The sequence below is a fragment of the Crinia signifera genome, chromosome 11 (assembly GCF_055691185.1).
Source record: "Crinia signifera chromosome 11, ASM5569118v1, whole genome shotgun sequence".
NCBI classification, from domain to species: Eukaryota; Metazoa; Chordata; class Amphibia; order Anura; family Myobatrachidae; genus Crinia; species Crinia signifera.
Genome location: NC_139227.1, coordinates 68,183,690 through 68,200,548, shown reverse-complemented (window position 1 = coordinate 68,200,548; position 16,859 = coordinate 68,183,690). Strand labels below are relative to the sequence as shown.

Below are 16,859 nucleotides of genomic sequence, written 5' to 3'. Positions count from 1 at the left end.
ATACTGTATTTGTCCCTCTGCACCTTACTCTGTAGGACTGTAGGAGACCTCACAGTCCCAGTGCTGCCTCTGATTAAAAACCCTCCCATGACTAGGCTGCTGCTGTCCTCCATGGGCCTGAGAAGCATGTAATGAGCTCCACCAATCAGAACTCAGCACAAACCTCTCAGCCTCTGCCCTCTTGTGCAAAGTGTCATGGGACTTAGTCAACTCCCAGTAATGCACTGCACACTGGGAGTTGACTGTGCAGTCAGTGTGCCTTGGCACCCCATGCTCACCACCATTAATCATTGTCAGATAGGGTTAAGCTGCAGGATTCTGTATGGAATCCCGGCGGTCGGAATCCCGGTGTTCAAAATCCAGACGCTGGAATCCCGACAAGGGGAGGACGTGGATCGCCCCCCCCCCCCCCCCCCCCCTTTGCAGGCTCGCTGTGCTCGCCACGCTAATTTTTGGATTTCGGCGATCGGGATTCCAGCGTCGAGATTTTGAACGCCGGGATTCCGATTGCCGGGAAATTAACCGCATCCTGAAGCTGCAGAACTACCCCACTCCCATGCACAAAACCTTTAGCTAAAAATTTATTTAAATACATGCCAACCACAGGGGGCCCCTAGCTAGAGGGGGGCCATGGAGTACCGACCCCTTTTGCCTCTGCTTTAATCCCTGGGTCCACCTCAACTCTGGTTCGCATAGCAGCAATGATGTCCTCACTGATGGCAGACATAGGTTGTCCGCAGCGCTTCTTGTTCTCCAGGTAATGTCTCCCACAATGAAATTTAAGAAAACTACTAAAACACAGTGGTTCAGAACAGTGCTTCCTCTCCAAAAGCAGCCAAGATGGTCAAAGCTTTGCTGCTGTCACAGACCACTCTTGTAGTCATAGAAGACCAGTGGCATCTGTTGTGCTCCATAACAAGTGTTTGATGGAAGTAAAAAAACAACTTTGTTGCGCTGTTACATTTCATACAAACTTTAGTCAAAAATTACAGTTCACAACCAGACTGTCCGATTGGGATAAATCTCCAAAGCAACCAAACAACCGGCTGGGATGCACATCGGATCGAAATCGCATTGAAAACATGCCCAATTCTGCTCTTTTTCACACAATCAGTAGAAATCACATAAAAATGGGGAGAATTAAGACCAAATCGTTCTGGTGTGTACCCAGGATTATTGTTCACACTTTGTAGAATCATGATTTTGTAAAGTTTTGGGCTACTTTCTCATGTCACAAAATCAGAACACAACCTCCACATATTACATACCATCATTTTAGTGCAAAAAGCTGTGCGTATGCAACACATCAATACCGGAGACAAAATGTTTAGATTCCCCAGTCCTACCTGTAGACATACACTGCAGTCTCTGCAACTTGCTGTCACCTTCACCCCGACCCTGCCCATTTACTTTTAAGCGGATTAAAAATCTTGCTGCACTACCTGTCTGGTGTTACGTCCGCCATCTCGCTCCCAGCTGTAAGAAGAGGGGGAGATGAAGTCTGTATGTACTTACATTACAAGCAACCGGTATGATATCAGCAGCAGCCTACGTTGTGCGTTGTGGCCACCACCATTACGCAAGTTCGTTCGACTTCGCCGCTTATTCCATAGTATTAGTAATGGTAATCACACTTCCCATCCAGAGGAGGGAGCCAGTGCGCCATGGTGCACCTCTCTATGGTCGCGCTCTTAGCCGTCTCCAGGCAGATGATTGGGTAATATAATAGACACTTGGGAGCGAGGCTTGGAACTAGGGCGGAAGCTGCTCGTACACGGACGCAAGTGGCTGCAGCATGGGGGCTCCCGGAGGAAAGATCAATCGGCCAAAAACGGTATTGGGGGAATGGGTTGGCGCGGATGAGGAGGGTGACAGTTACAGATCATTCGCTATGACTATGGCAAGGAATTTAATCACGAACTAGTAGTAGAACTGATTGACGGAATGGCATGTTCCACGCTGCATCTGATTCGGCAGACACGACAAGGAAGGCTGACTATAAGGGGCGAAGCTAGAGCTTCTTTTATACTGGCTTTGAAAAGCAACATTTCCACTAGCAGCACCTTTTTCCATTTTGATCCTGTTTTTTTTTTTAGTGGAATCACAAAATCCCGTGATGACTGACCTGGGACTTCAACACTGGTGGTAACTACCAGGGTTGGACCCAGGACGCTTGCACTGCAGTTCTAGGGGCAGCAGAAGACGCCAGTGTTATAATTAATCAATTTGTGGCACCCCCAGGCCCCATCCCCTTCAGTATCAACCTTCCCTTTATATACAGAGGAAATGTTGCAGTCAATCTTGACTGCAACGGTCTCCCCTGCAGTGGCCTGCAACAGCCTGCTCTGACTTGACAAAATCTGCCCCACCTGCAGTGCCACATGGCTTTACCAAAGTGCTCAGTTATACCCCTTACGTTGGTGCTGGGCTGCCCCCAACACGGCGATCGGCGGTCCCGGCGCTTGAAGATGTCTAGTGCCGGGAAGTCTACACTGCGGGTGGGCACAGCAGTGTAAATCCCGGATCTGACCCGGCTCGGTTCCGTCTTCCAAAAGCCAGGTCGCATCTGGGATTTTTGGTGTAAAAAAAAAAAAAAACTTGTTCTTTCTTGCTTTACTGCCAAGTCAGAATCTGATCTATACTGTATATTCAAAGCTGACCCAAAGAAACAAATTGTTACACATCCCTGATTTCTTTCCTCTTTCTTTAATTTTTTTTTTTTTTTTAGTTTCCATTCATTATAAGCTAGAAAGCAGAGCTCTTAGCCCTTTGTCTCTTATTTCCCATCCTTAATGTTTTATTTTTTTTTTTTTTTTTTTTGTACTATTTTTATTCAGTTCCTACTGTAGTAAAATAAAATCTTATTTGTTGCCACAGGATTTACAAAAAAATCTCTTTAAACGCCGCCGTGTGATTAGTCGGGAGAAACGTAAGAGACACAAAATAATTGGTGCAGTCGTGGACAAAGGATTAATAACTGTTCATCACCTGAAGAAGAGAAGGTAAGTTATATGAACAGCTTAAAGTAATGTGGGGGGCTTTGACTTTCACCGAGTATATTGCACAGGGAGAGCGTCACATTTTGCCTAGGGATGGCCATCGACCATCGATGATTCAGAGTCATCGTTTGTTTATGACTGATGTAGAATAGTTTTGAAATCGATGGTGGTAGAACCAGATGGTTTCCCTCCTCCAAGGCTTTGATTGGCCGCATGCTAGTCAGCCAAATAAAAGGGATGGCCATTGCTAGTTTTAACTATTGATGGTCATACATTACATAGTATGCTACCATCAATGGAAGTTTGCACTATTGCCATCTATGGCAAACATTGATGGCAATAGTGTTGATGGCTATCTCTAATTCTGCCTTCTGTTACAGGGTAGTCTGCTATGGAGAGCTCTGAGTAAATCCAACATTACACCCGAGCAGTGGCGGCTCCTGAGGTGGGGCTGCAGTGCAGTCCAAACTCCTACCCCCAACTTTGGCAGAAGTAGGACGCTGTGCATGGGCTGATATTTTGAGGTCGTGACCTAGCGCCAAGGGTGTGTGGTCCATACTAATGACCCTCCTGCAAAGCCATACCCCGATTTTATGGCTGTGGGGGCATGGCCAGCGGCTCTGTGAGCTGCTGCCCATGCCCCCAGTCTCTCTGGCTGTAGGATTAACTCTTATTTAGATCACATACATATAAGAGCTTTTTTTACAGAGAATATATCATTATTGACATAAGCCCCTGCCACAGTGGAGCTTAGGCTGTGTACACACGGTGCAGTATATCGCTCAGCAATATATTGCTCCGTGTCCCGTTTTCATCAGCGACCAGAGATGATCGCTGATGAAAATGACACCCTGCCGCTCATCAACCATATTGCCAGTGATAAATGACTGTGTACACATCTTAACAGCATCTGCACACGTTTGGAATCTAACACCTGATTGCAATGTTGGCCACCGCACTGCACACTGAAACAATTTGCATGACTACTGCATTATTATATATAGTCATGTGTTATGCTATACGGCTTGTGCAGGAGTTCCTACAGATAGTTACTGTATTTAAAACTGTACGGTCGTGAGTGAGTGGATAGGGTGGGAGGAGTAAGGTAGATTTTTGGGGGGTATAGATTAGCTCCATAGACCTGTCCATATCCTAATGTTAGTGCAGATTCAATGCGGTTTAGCTAAAGGCCATATAGTTCATAATAGGTAATGAGTTAGAAGTAGGTTGTTTTACGGGATCCAAGTACATCCAAGTTGAGGGTGGGTTGGACAGGGTGGGGGGTTATGAGGTAGGTTTGCTTTGGTTATTATTATTATTATTATTATTTTTATACTTGGTAGCTGGATTCATGGTATCTATTTTCATTCTGTTTGGACACTGCAGTTAACCATGCAACCTATACTAAGTGATTCCTACTATATGGGAGGGTATTGTACATGTTAGTCTGAGTGATATTCCATTTTATATTCTGTACTGCCTTTATAGGTCAGTGCCCGAATGGCGCCTTTGGGTATTGTTGTGATACTAACACTATACGGTGATATTATGTGAATGATACGATAACCCTTCTTCTTACGGTATGAATATATGCTCCTGTTATGCAGTTAATCATCCAGCTACCTATCTGTATGTTTGGGGTGTTTGTACGGTCACCTTTTTAAGTTGCAACTTTGTCCTACATAAAAAATGCATAATGTAATTGTTTAGGCATAAATGTATAATTTAAGTAAAAAAAAACTATGAATTAATGAAGGAGACTGTGTAGATGGATTGATTAAGAGGCAGATGCAAGACCCTAGCTCAGAGTTTGCCAAACTTTGCTATTAACATTTAAGTTTTAAGGCTATCCATGCTGGAGTCCGGCAGATTGACTGAGGTATCCTTAAATCTTGGATTGTCATGGCAGAGTTTGGGGAAACACTACCCTAGCTACTGGAGCAGACAAATTATCCTCTAGGTACTTGTGTACTAGCACGGCGCCCACGATATTTGGTCGCATGACATATAATCGCATCGTATCGCATGGCATACACCCGATGCACAGCGATGCGATTTCAAATTGTATAAGCCCCCTATACAATGTTTAATTGTATAAGCCCCCTATACAATGTTTAATTGTATAAGCACCCTATACGATGTTTAATTGTATAAGCACCCTATACGATGTTTAATTGTATAAGCACCCTATACGATGTTTAATTGTATAAGCACCCTATACGATGTTTAATTGTATAAGCACCCTATACGATGTTTAATTGTATAAGCACCCTATACGATGTTTAATTGTATAAGCACCCTAATGGGGGCTTACAATGTTAAATGCACCCCCACGCCACCCCCACTATGAACGTGAACCCGAAGCGTGGCGAGCGCAGCGGTACGCATCCTACGACCTTTTCATACCCCCCACTATCCACGTTGTCGTGGAGTTGATTTTATATAGTGTGGCGAGCCCGAAGTGTGGCAAGCGGACACGTATTACTTTACATGTATTCTGTGTCTCCTCGCGGGGCTCGCTGCGCTCGCCACACTATATAAAATCAACTCCACGCCGACGTGGATAGTGGGGGTATGAAAAGGTCGTAGGACGCGTACCGCCGCCCCTCGCGGGCTCGCCACTAGGGCGGAGTGAAAAAACTGAAATTGAGAAATTCAAAATCGGCTAGTGTGGAAAAGTTGTGACTTGACTTGAATAAGAAACGTGCAAAAGCATTTTGATCTGAGTCAACATCTTCTGTTCTGGCAAGAGGCCTGAAGTTTCACTTTTTTGGTGAAAATGACGAAACCTATGAAGATGCTCCGATCTAGTTAAAATTATGTCAGCATGTCTTAGAGTGGTTCATTAATATACCTTAGCATAGTAAAAAGGGGATTTTGATTACCTACCGGTAAATCCTTTTCTCGTAGTCCGTAGGGTATACTGGGGTTTAGGTAGACAATGGGTATAGATGGGTCCAAAGGAGCCGGTGCACTTAAATAAAAATTAACATCCTGTGTGCTGGCTCCTCCCCTCTATGCCCCCTCCCACAGCCCAGTTTAGAAAACTGTGCCCGAAGGAGACGGTCATACTATGAGAGGAGGAATAACTTTAACCTTAACTACCAACAGCATAACACTGACGAAACTGGTCAGTCAAACACGCCAAACAGTAGAACGAAGCACAGAGGAGGGAGCCCAGTATACCCTACGGACTACGAGAAAAGGATTTACCGGTAGGTAATCAAAATCCCCTTTTCTCTAACGTCCTAGGGTATACTGGGGTTTAGGTAGACAATGGGGACGTCCCAAAGCTCCCACAACGGGCGGGAGAGTGCTGAGGTCCCTGTAACACTGAGTTTCCAAACTGTAGATCCTCTGATGCCAGAGTATCAAAACTGTAAAACCTTACAAAGGTATTGTTCCCCGACCAGGTGGCTGCCCTACACAACTGTAGTAATGAAGTCCCCCGAGCAGCCGCCCACGAGGCACTCACCGACCTGGTAGAGTGAGCGGATATGGAGGCAGGAGCAGGAATCGAGGCCTGCGAATAGGCCATCTGAATGGTTAATCTAATCCATCTGGCGATGGACTGCTTTGTCGCTGGACATCCTATCTTTCTAGCATCATATAGAATGAAGAGAGCATCAGACTTTCTTGTACGAGCTGTTCGAGAAACGTAAGTCCTCAAAGCTCTAACCACATCCAAAGCTTTAGGGGTGGAAGAACCAGTAGTAACCGATGGAACCACAATGGGCTGGTTAATATGAAAAGCCGAGACCACCTTCGGGAGGAACTTCGGCCCTGTACGCAACTCAGCTCTGTCTGCATGAAAGACTAGGTATGGGCTTCTGCAAGATAGTGCGCTCAGCTCGGAGACTCTTCTACCAGATGCTAATGCCAATAACAGAACCGTTTTCCATGTAAGGAACTTTATTTCTGCTGTCTTCAAAGGCTCGAACCAGGATGATTGAAGGAATTCCAAAACTAGGTTTAGATCCCAAGGCGCCACCGGACTTTTGAAGGGTGGTTGTATGTGTAGGACCCCCTTGATGAAGGTCTGCACCTCTGGGAGAGTCGCCAACTGTCTCTGAAAAAATATAGACAGTGCAGAAATTTGGACCTTGATGGATCCCAGCCTAAGGCCCAGATCAACACCAGCCTGTAAAAATCTAAGGAATCTTCCCAATTTGAATTCCGAAGGAGAAAATCTATGGCTTTCGCACCAAGAGACATACCGCTTCCAGATTCTGTAGTAATGCTTTGAAGTGACTATTTTTCTAGCCTGGAGCATAGTCGGAATAACAGCACTTGGGATGCCTTTTCTTGCTAGGATTTCCCTTTCAATCTCCACGCCATTAAATTTAGCCGACGTAAGTCGTGATAAATGAACGGCCCTTGCTGTAGAAGGTCTGGTCGATGTGGCAGAGGCCAAGGGTCTTCCAGAGACAGGGACAGAAGGTCCGCAAACCAGGTCCTGCGCGGCCAATATGGGGCGATGAAGATCACCAGGACCCTTTCCCGTTTTATCCTCTTGAGAATTCTCGGGATCAATGGGATGGGGGGAAACAGGTAAATGAAACTGAAGGGCCATGGCGCCGTCAGTGCGTCCACCGACACTGCTAGAGGATCCCGCGTTCGGGAGCAATATCTCGGCAGTTTCTTGTTCATCTGTGAGGCCATCATATCTGCCTGAGGACACCCCCACCTGTCCACCAGCATTTGAAATATCTGAGGGTGTAGACTCCACTCCCCTGGGTGTAGAGTATGTCTGCTGAGATAATCCGCTAGTAAGTTTTGTACTCCCGGAATGAAGATGGCCGATATGGCTTCTGCGTGGTTTTCCGCCCACCTTAGAATTTTTGCCGCTTCTCTCATGGCAGACCTGCTTTTTGTGCCCCCTTGGCAATTTATATATGCCACTGCCGTGACATTGTCCGATTGGACTTGAACTGGTTTTCCTCTCAACAGATCTGAGGCCTGTAGTAAGGCCTGATGTATTGCTCTTAGTTCTAGGATGTTTATGGGGAGAGAGGCCTCCTGTTCTGACCATAGCCCCTGGAAGTGAACTCCTTGAGTTACTGCTCCCCAACCCTTCAAGCTGGCATCTGTTGTTAGGAGTACCCATGGGTAAAATCCGAACTTCCTTCCTTCTAGCAGGTTGGATGACTTCAGCCACCACAGAAGAGAGACTCTTGTCTCCGATGACAGAGTGACCAGGGAGTGCATGTGGAGGTGAGAACCCGTCCACTTGGTTAAGAGGTCCAGTTGGAAAATCCTCGCATGGAAGCGTCCGTAGGGAATCGCTTCGTATGCTGCTACCATCCTCCCGAGTAGTTGTATGCAGGAGTGGACAGATATCCTGCGCGGTTTCAGAACCAACCGCACCATCCTTTGGATGGCCAAAACCTTCTCCGTTGGCAGGAAGACCTTCTGCGCCACCGTATCTAGTATCATCCCTAGGAAGAGAAGTCTTTGAGATGGTACTAGCTGCGACTTCTTTAGATTCAGTATCCATCCGTGGGTTGACAGGATCCTGGAGGTGGTGCTGACACTCTCCTCCAGTAGCTCTCTGGTAGGGGCCTTTATTAAAAGGTCGTCCAGGTATGGCACAATATTCACTCCGGCCCGGCGGAGTAGAAGCATCATCTCTGCCATGACCTTCGTGAATATCCGAGGGGCTGTAGACAGGCCAAACGGTAAAGCCCTGAACTGGTAGTGGTCGTTTAGAATCGTGAAGCGAAGATAGGCCTGATGTGGCGGCCATATCGGGATGTGAAGGTAGGCATCCTTTATGTCTAACGACACCAAGAACTCCCTTTCCTCCAATCCCGAAATGACCGCCCTCAAGGACTCCATCTTGAACTTGAAAGTCTTGAGATGCATGTTCAGAAACCGAAGATTCAGTATAGGGCGTACCGAACCGTCTGGTTTGGGTACGACGAATACGTTGGAGTAGTATCCCTTCCCCCTGAGATGGGTAGGTACCGGAATTACTACAGCCTGATCTATTAGTTTCCGAACCGCCTCCAGAAGGTTCCTTTGAGATTCTTGTGAAACTGGTAAGGCTGACTTGAAGAATTTTTGAGGCGGGATAGAGGCAAACTCTATTCTGTATCCCTGAGTTACTATTTCTAGCACCCAGGGGTCCAGGCCCGACGCCCGCCAAACCGGACTGAAATGAAGTAACCGTGCTCCCACTGGAATGTCCCCCCCCTGACGAAGGGAACAGTCATGCTGAGGGCTTTTCCTGAGTGGAGGTGTGAGCCTGCTCGGGCAGAACTGCTGACTGGGTTCTGCGGGACTTGCCTCTTGTGCCTCTGACTGCATTTGAGGCTCCACGGCCTCTGGACCTGAACCTCGCGGTCCGAAAGGACTGCAAGGAGGGGCCTGAATAATTTCTCCTCGGGGGTGGAGGGGCAGACGGCAAGTAAGTGGACTTTCCAGCAGTTGCCTGTGAAATCCACTTATTTAGTTCTTCACCGAATAGAGCCTCCCCGGTGAAAGGTAGGGCCTCTACACCCCTCTTAGACTCTGGGTCGGCCGCCCATTGTCGCAACCATAAGACTCTGCGGGCGGAAACAGACATAGTGTTTGTCTGAGCTGCCACTACGCCAATCTCTTTTAACGCTTCACATAAGAAATCTGCAGATTCCTGGATATGTCTCAAAAGGGTCAGCATATCCACTTGAGGGTTATCCTCTTGTAAATCTGCCTGAATTGCCTCAGCCCATTTGCTAATGGCCTTGGTTATCCAACAACCTGCAATAACTGGTCTCTGAGTTGCCCCAGATGCCACATAGATAGCCTTTAATGTAGTTTCCAGCTTTCTATCAGCTGGATCTTTTAAAGAGACTGCCCCAGGGACTGGGAGCACTATCTTTTTAGAGAGCCTGGATACAGATGTATCCACTGCTGGTGGGGTCTCCCACAACTTTCTATCCTCAGAAGGGAAAGGAAAAATAGATAAGAACCTTTTAGGCACCTGAAATCTCTTTTCTGGGTGAGCCCAAGACTGTTGAAATTTTCTATTAAGCTCTGTAGAGACAGGAAAAGTGGCAGAGGATTTTTCTTTTGTAGAGAAAAACATTAGTTCTGTCTGTTCCTCTTCCTTGTCAGGAAGATTAAGGACCTCTCTAATAGCAAAAATGAGAGCATCCACCCCTTGAGAGTGGGATTCCTCCACTACCTCAGGAATATCTACCTCATCCTCTTCTAATTCCTCATCATCAGTGTCTGTACCAAGCAGAGCAGGCAAAGAACGCTTTTGAGGGAGAAGCTTAGGTGGTCTTTGAGCAGCAGGTGTGGCTCTAAGATCAGCCACAGACTTCTGTAAGTCATGTCTCTCCTGTCTAGCCACAGCTAATTCAGAAGAGATAGAAGACATCATTCCCTTAATAGAATCCAACCAAGCAGGCTCCTGGCTGCTAGTACCCTGCTCAGGTGGCATACAGCTTTCACACACAAGAGACCCCTCCACCAGGGGGGTGAATTTTGCGTGGCATGACTGACATACAGACTTCTTCCCTGCCATGCTGTCGGAAGTATATATTGCCTTTATATAACTATACCGTACCCACAGAGCAACTGTAACTTCCCCAAGCAACGAGAAGGGACAGAGAGGAAGAGCCAGCACACAAGCCCTTAGCTGGGCGTTAGGCAGGCACCCGGGCTAACAATAAACGCAGTTTGGTCCTACAGAGGACAAAAGTGTGGCACTTACAAGCACCCACGGACCCCCACAACCCCACTGTGTTACCAGTCTGTTGTACGGTCTCTGTCTGCGTCGTCGCGGTGCTCTCAGCAAGCGGTAATGGCGCCGGCTGCTGCTGCTCTTTCGCGCTCTCCGGGAGGCTCCGCCCCCAACATGGCGCGTCTGTGTGTAAAATACACGCCGCCGCGGCTACAAGAATCCCCTTAGCGGGAGACTTATTACCGCTGTTTCGTCACTCTGATGGGGCGGCGGGCTGAAGGTGTGCTCGTCAGTCCTTAATGACTGCGGTAACAACACCGTCCGGGACCAAACCCCGGCAGCAGGACACGGACCATTAACCCTGTAAGAGGTTGGTGCCGTGTCCCTCCATCAGGACAGCAGTAAGCACAGCTTGCTGCAAAAATAAAAATAAAATTAGAAAAAATAACATAAAAAACTCTGGAGCTCCAGAGTGTGCTACCGGCCCGTAGGGCACTTTTTTCTAAACTGGGCTGTGGGAGGGGGCATAGAGGGGAGGAGCCAGCACACAGGATGTTAATTTTTATTAAAGTGCACCGGCTCCTTTGGACCCATCTATACCCATTGTCTACCTAAACCCCAGTATACCCTAGGACGTTAGAGAAAGCGAGTACGAGCTTGTCCTAGTGCAAAGTGAATGACTTTGGTGGGAGAAAAAATCCCTAATAATTGACCCATTTTCATGGTCACAATTGTGAATATTGTGTGTTTTCTCCTGAATGTGTTTATAATAGAAGAAGCACAAATACTCTAAATGGAATTTCGGTGACACTGTGTGAAATATAACACTGCATAATAGCCCTTAATCAGACCTGATCCCAGTACAAATTTGTTCTCAAAATGGGCAAAACAAATGCTGCATTGCAGGTGGGGCAGATGTAACGTGCTGAGAGAGTTAAATTTGGGTGGGGTGTGTTGAAACTGAAATCTAAATTACAGTGTAAAAATAATGCAGCCGGTATTTACCTTGCACAGAAACGAAATAACTCACACAAATCTAAAGGTGGCCATACATTTACAGATCGATTGTCAGATTGGGCCGGTTGGAACAAACAGCTGGTAATATCTGAATGACAGTTTTTCAGCATTTCAAAGCAAATGGTCAACTGTCATTTGCTCTCATCTTTTACCAGGATTTTGTTCCAACCAGACAGATCGGACAATAAATCTGTAGATGTATGGCCACCTTAAATCTCTCTGCACATGTTACATCTGCCCCACCTGCAGTCCAGCATTTTTTTGCCCATTTTGAGAACAAATTTGTACTGCGATCAGGTCTGATTAAGGGCCATTATGCAGTGTTATATTTCACACAGTGTCACTGAAATACATGAAATTGGATTTATGCTGCTCTCTTTGCAGTGCATATACAAAGATAGACAATCCTGTGTATATAAATAAGAAATAACTGTTGCAGTCTGTTATTGAAAAACAGTAACTGTTACAATAAGTATTACAAGTAACAGTGTAAACTGTCTAATGTATCATTTCACATATCACTTCTGTTTATTGACAGAAAAACAGTGTTGCATCCCCTATACTGGGAACATGATTGGGCTGCATTACAGCATATAATTATGCCAAAGATAAGCCAATATATTAACTGTTAAATACGTTGAAGTGTATTATGATGTAATAAATTGTAAGCTTGCAGCAGGGCCCTCTAACCCCCAAGTCTGTCTGTCATTACCCAATTTGTTTTATCACTGTCTACTATTGTAAAGCATAAAGGAATCTGCTGAGCTATATAAGAAACTGTAAATAAACAAATAAATCTAATGTTAAGGGGGGAAAAAAAACAAGAACATTGATTCAAAAAATAACAGGTTAATCATTCTATGAGTGGTGTCCAGCACTGTGTTCATTTCTAGGCAGCAGGGCCGTCTTAACAGCAGTGTGGGCACCTGGGCAAAGCAATGCACTGGGGCCCTTACCCATTCTCCCCTCCTAGGGGTGGTATCAGCAGCAGCTTTGATGTCCCACGGGTGGCAGGGGGTGCTCTATCTTCCATTCAACATGTAGGACCTGGAGCAGTAACTTCTGCTAATTACTCCTTTACTGCACAGGTGGTGGGAGGGTGAACACTAACGTGTGGAAGGGGGCACTGAGCTGTATGAAGGGTCCCTTGTAAATGACTTCCAGGGAGGTAGGGGGTGTTTTATACACAGGGGACGGTTGGATAATGGAGTGGGCTTAATATTCGTCATTTTCCGGTGGAAGGGCAGCTTGTTTGACTGCAGATATCGCCATTATCTGGAAATAGATTTCTTAGCCTAGTATAAAAACCTAGAGTCCCAACTTTCAGGAGGTGCTGGGAACTTGGGTATCAGAGATCAGGAGCCAGAGCAATCCATTGACAAAAATATAAAACTACACCAGACGTTTGGAGCTGGAGCAGGGACCGGCTGCTGGAAGGCTGATATTCTGGTTCTGGGCATGATAGAGACAAGCTGCTAGTGTCAGAGAGAACCTGAGAAATATGACTGGAAATTGTAATTAACAGGTCAGATGTGGACTGCTGCTTTGAAGTTGGATATCTGCAGTTCCCCAGGGCCGATTTTCTAAATTTTGGTATCCCTGGAAAAAGGGGATCCTCAGCTATCAACATACAGCCCTTATACGCCGGGGGCCCCTGGGCTAGTGTCCATTAAGCCCATACAAAAAGACGGCCCTGCTAGGCAGGATTGATCAGCAATACTTATTACAGCATAATGCACTTTAATGTATTTAACTGTTAATATATTGGCTTATCTTTGGCATAATTATATGCTGTAATGCAGCTGCAGGTGGGGCAGATGTAACATGTGCAGAGGGAGTTAATGTGGCCATACATCTACAGATTTATTGTCCGATCTGTCTGTTTGGAACAAAATACTGGTAATGGATGAGAGCACTTTGCTTTGAAATGCTGGAAAACTGCCAAAAACTGTCATTCAGATATTACCAGGTATTTGTTCCAACCAGCCAGATCTGACAATCGATCTGTAGATGTATGGCCACCTTTAGATTTGTGTTGAGTTATTTTGTTTCTGTGCAGGGTAAATAGCTGCTGCAATTTAGATTTTAGTTTCAACAAACCCCACCCAAATTTAACTCTCTCAGCACGTTACATCTGCCCCACCTGCAATGCAGCATTTGTTTTGCCCATTTTGAGAACAAATTTGTACTGGGATCTGGTCTGATTAAGGGCTATTATGCAGTGTTATATTTCACACAGTGTCAATGAAATTCAATTTAGAGTATTTGTGCTTCTTCTATTATAAACACGTTCAGGAGAAAACACACAATATTCACAATTGTGACCATGAAAATGGGTCAATTATTAGGGATTTTTTCTCCCGCCAGTCAGTCACTTTGCACTAGGACAAGCTCGTACTGTTTTTTACTATGCTAAAGTATATTAATGAACCACTCTAAGACATCCTGACATAATTATAACTAGATTGGAGCATCTTCATAGGTTTCGTCATTTTCACCTAAAAAGTGAAACTTTAGGCCTCTTGCCAGAACAGAAGATGTTGACTCAGATCAAAAAGCTTTTGCTCGTTTCTTATTCAGGTCAAGTCACAACTTTTCCACACTAGCCGATTTTTTTAATTTCTCAATTTCAGTTTTTTCACTCCGCCCTACTCGCCACGCTTAGGGTTGGCGTTGATAGTGAGGGTGCTTTTAACATAGTAAGCACCCAACATGTTTAACTTATAGGGGCCACTTTTAACATGGGAAAACCCTTTAGGGTGCTTATACAATATCTGCGATAGAATGACATACAATGCCATACAATTCGATGGTATACAATTTTAAATTGTATAACATTGGGTGCCATAGCATCGCATACCATCGCATGCCTTATGGTCTGCGATGGGCGCCGTGCTAGTACACAAGTACCATCCTCTAACCCTATAAAAAGCAATTTATGTACTTTCCTTTTAAATACATTGGTTAAGCTTACTAGCAGTGCTTGTCTAAGCCATTGCAGGTGCCTCAGAAGCATTTTCAACCTGTGCAATCCTATATTCTATTTAATATTATTGGCCCTTTAGATCCAGCAGCCAAAGATGTTGTGGAACTGAAAATTGTTGCTTTAATACAGGGCTAGCCAACCTGTGGCTCTCCAGCTGTTGGGAAACTGCACGTCCCAGCATGCCTTGCCATTGTTTTGGCACTCTGTAATAGCAAAACTGTGGCAAGACATGCCTGGGACGTGTAGTTTCACAACAGCTGAAAAGCCACAGGTTCCCCAGGCCTGGCTTAATAGATTGTGTTCCATATATAGAGCGGTTACTGTCACCTACCTGGGTTACTGCTTTTATAGTGTAGAACCCTGCTGTTGGTGAAACTATCCCAGTAGGAGAGTAGGTTTCCCCTTTTTTACCAGCAGTTCCATGTATACAACTTATTAGCCTTTTTATATTTTTGGCTTTGCTTTAGACCCAAGTAATGGTTTTCAGAATACTTATTTCCTTTTGTTTAATTTAATGACCATTCTATAGCTAATTCTATTGTTTTTCTTATTTCCAGTTCCAGTGCAAGAGCAAATATCACACTTTCTGGGAAAAAGAAGAGAAAACTGGTGAAGCAGCTCCAGCATATACAAAAAGAAAAGGATCAAATGGATTGTAATGCAGTGTTTGTATATTCTACTCTGGAAGATATGTGATATCCTGTGTATAGAATGTACCTAACTTCCTCCTGCCTGATCGGTTACTAACTCTTTGGTACTCTGCTCTTTCCAGTCCTATTTATGTAGCTGTTTCTTTTTCAATCCTATAGTGTTGTCTGGGTTTTGTCACCTATACAGCAAAGCAGTTTGTAGATAATGGTTAATTGAGCCTTTTCTTACATATCTGTATCTTTTTCTTTCTTAGTGGCACCCACATTAAAACCCAAAAAATTATCTGTCGCTGCGATGGAAGTTGAAAGCAACGTCCCGAAAAGAAAATCTAAGAAATCTCCGAAGGATGTGGAGATGGAAGAGGTGACAGCCGAAACCGCCAGCAAGGGTGATTCTGTAATCCCTGACTCAAATTGACACCAGAAATAAATGAATGCAGATGCGGACAATATAATTGTAGTGTAGTATAATTCGAAGCCACGAAAAGGACCTGATGCAGTCCAGTCCATTACTTCTAAAAGTGCCTTATCTCTTTAAAAATGCTGTTGACAGCAGCCTCTTTCTTCTATATGACTTTGGGTACATAAGTCTGTATGTACTAAAATATGATCCTGTTTCTTATACACACCGTCTCCATGAACTGGTTGGTATACACAATCCTTGTAGATGTGTACTAAGGAGGTCATTCACTGGGCTGCAAATTCGCAAGCGAGTGATTATCAAACACCGTATTGGTACTTGGTGCGCATGCGTGAGCCGTCTGCCTAAAGGTAGCGATCGTAGGTAAGCCTTCGTGATCGTCACCTTGGGGGCTTTCTTGCTGGCGTTTTCTGGGAGTGTCCCAAAAATTGCTGGTATTCCCCAGCCGTTGGTAGGGAGGACTACTGATGTCATCAGCGGCCTCCTTCTCCCCACGGCCTCTGCAGAGCTGCAAGCAGGGGGAAAACTATTTGATGGTGAATAATTTCCCCCCTGTGTGCATTCGCAGCTGTATACGGGGGCATACATTTGGCGGGGCAGCGGCTACCTGCTTGCTGGACTCTGAACACTCGCAGCCCAGCAAACAGGTCTGAATCAGGCCGCAACTGCATAGAACAGTGATGGCTAACCTTGACAAACCAGCTCTTGTTGAACTACATATCTCAGCATGCCCTGCTGCCGTTTTACTATTTGGCCATGCTAAAACTGATGCAAGGCATGCTGTAGTTCAAAAACAGCTGGAGTGTCAAGGTTAGCCATCACTGGCATAGAAGGTTCCTTCCATCTGGCTGCTGTAAATAAGGCATGGTCAGCACAGCAACTGCAGGGAGGTACTGTGGCCGCTGCTGGTATCTCTGTAGGTGCCTGTCACATCAATGGGCTGTTGGCGTTGTGTGAATGTAAAATGGTGGTTTTAAAATGTGGGCTTTTTTTTTTTTTTTTAGCTAAGACACCAGTTTCTGATGAATACTATGTAAGCATTGTATTAATATAATCCAGTATCAAGGGAAATGTATTTTCTACCTTGCATGTAGAAATAAACCTGAAACTTCCA

At 45.3% G+C, this 16,859-nt stretch overlaps 2 protein-coding genes across 4 annotated transcripts in view; one reads left to right on the top strand and one right to left on the bottom strand.

Annotated features, from left to right (window-relative positions):
* CSKMT (citrate synthase lysine methyltransferase) overlaps positions 1–1,880 on the bottom strand; it is a 15,450-nt gene extending 13,570 nt beyond the window's left edge. The window contains exon 1 of one of the 3 annotated variants that reach the window (XM_083165451.1): positions 1,521–1,880. The gene's annotated coding sequence lies outside the window, so the exon portion shown is untranslated. Of the gene's footprint in view, positions 1–1,442; positions 1,480–1,515 lie in introns of those variants that run through there. The other 2 variants (XM_083165450.1, XM_083165452.1) reach the window with 2 other exon arrangements.
* Positions 1,684–16,859, top strand: C11H11orf98 (chromosome 11 C11orf98 homolog). The gene is made up of 4 exons (XM_083165453.1): positions 1,684–1,834; positions 2,878–3,002; positions 15,232–15,329; positions 15,579–16,859. Exons 1-4 carry the CDS (start codon positions 1,796–1,798, stop codon positions 15,740–15,742), a joined length of 426 nt encoding a protein of 141 aa, XP_083021579.1. The 5' UTR covers positions 1,684–1,795; the 3' UTR covers positions 15,743–16,859.

Excerpts from the sequence above, each read along its gene's own strand:
- C11H11orf98 (XM_083165453.1), top strand. The coding sequence starts at position 1,796 with ATGGGGGCTCCCGGAGGAAAGATCAATCGGCCAAAAACG. Across the intron at positions 1,835-2,877 it reads AGATCAATCGGCCAAAAACG|GATTTACAAAAAAATCTCTT; the intron begins GTATTGGGGGAA and ends TTGTTGCCACAG. Across the intron at positions 15,330-15,578 it reads AGAAAAGGATCAAATGGATT|TGGCACCCACATTAAAACCC; the intron begins GTAATGCAGTGT and ends TTTCTTTCTTAG.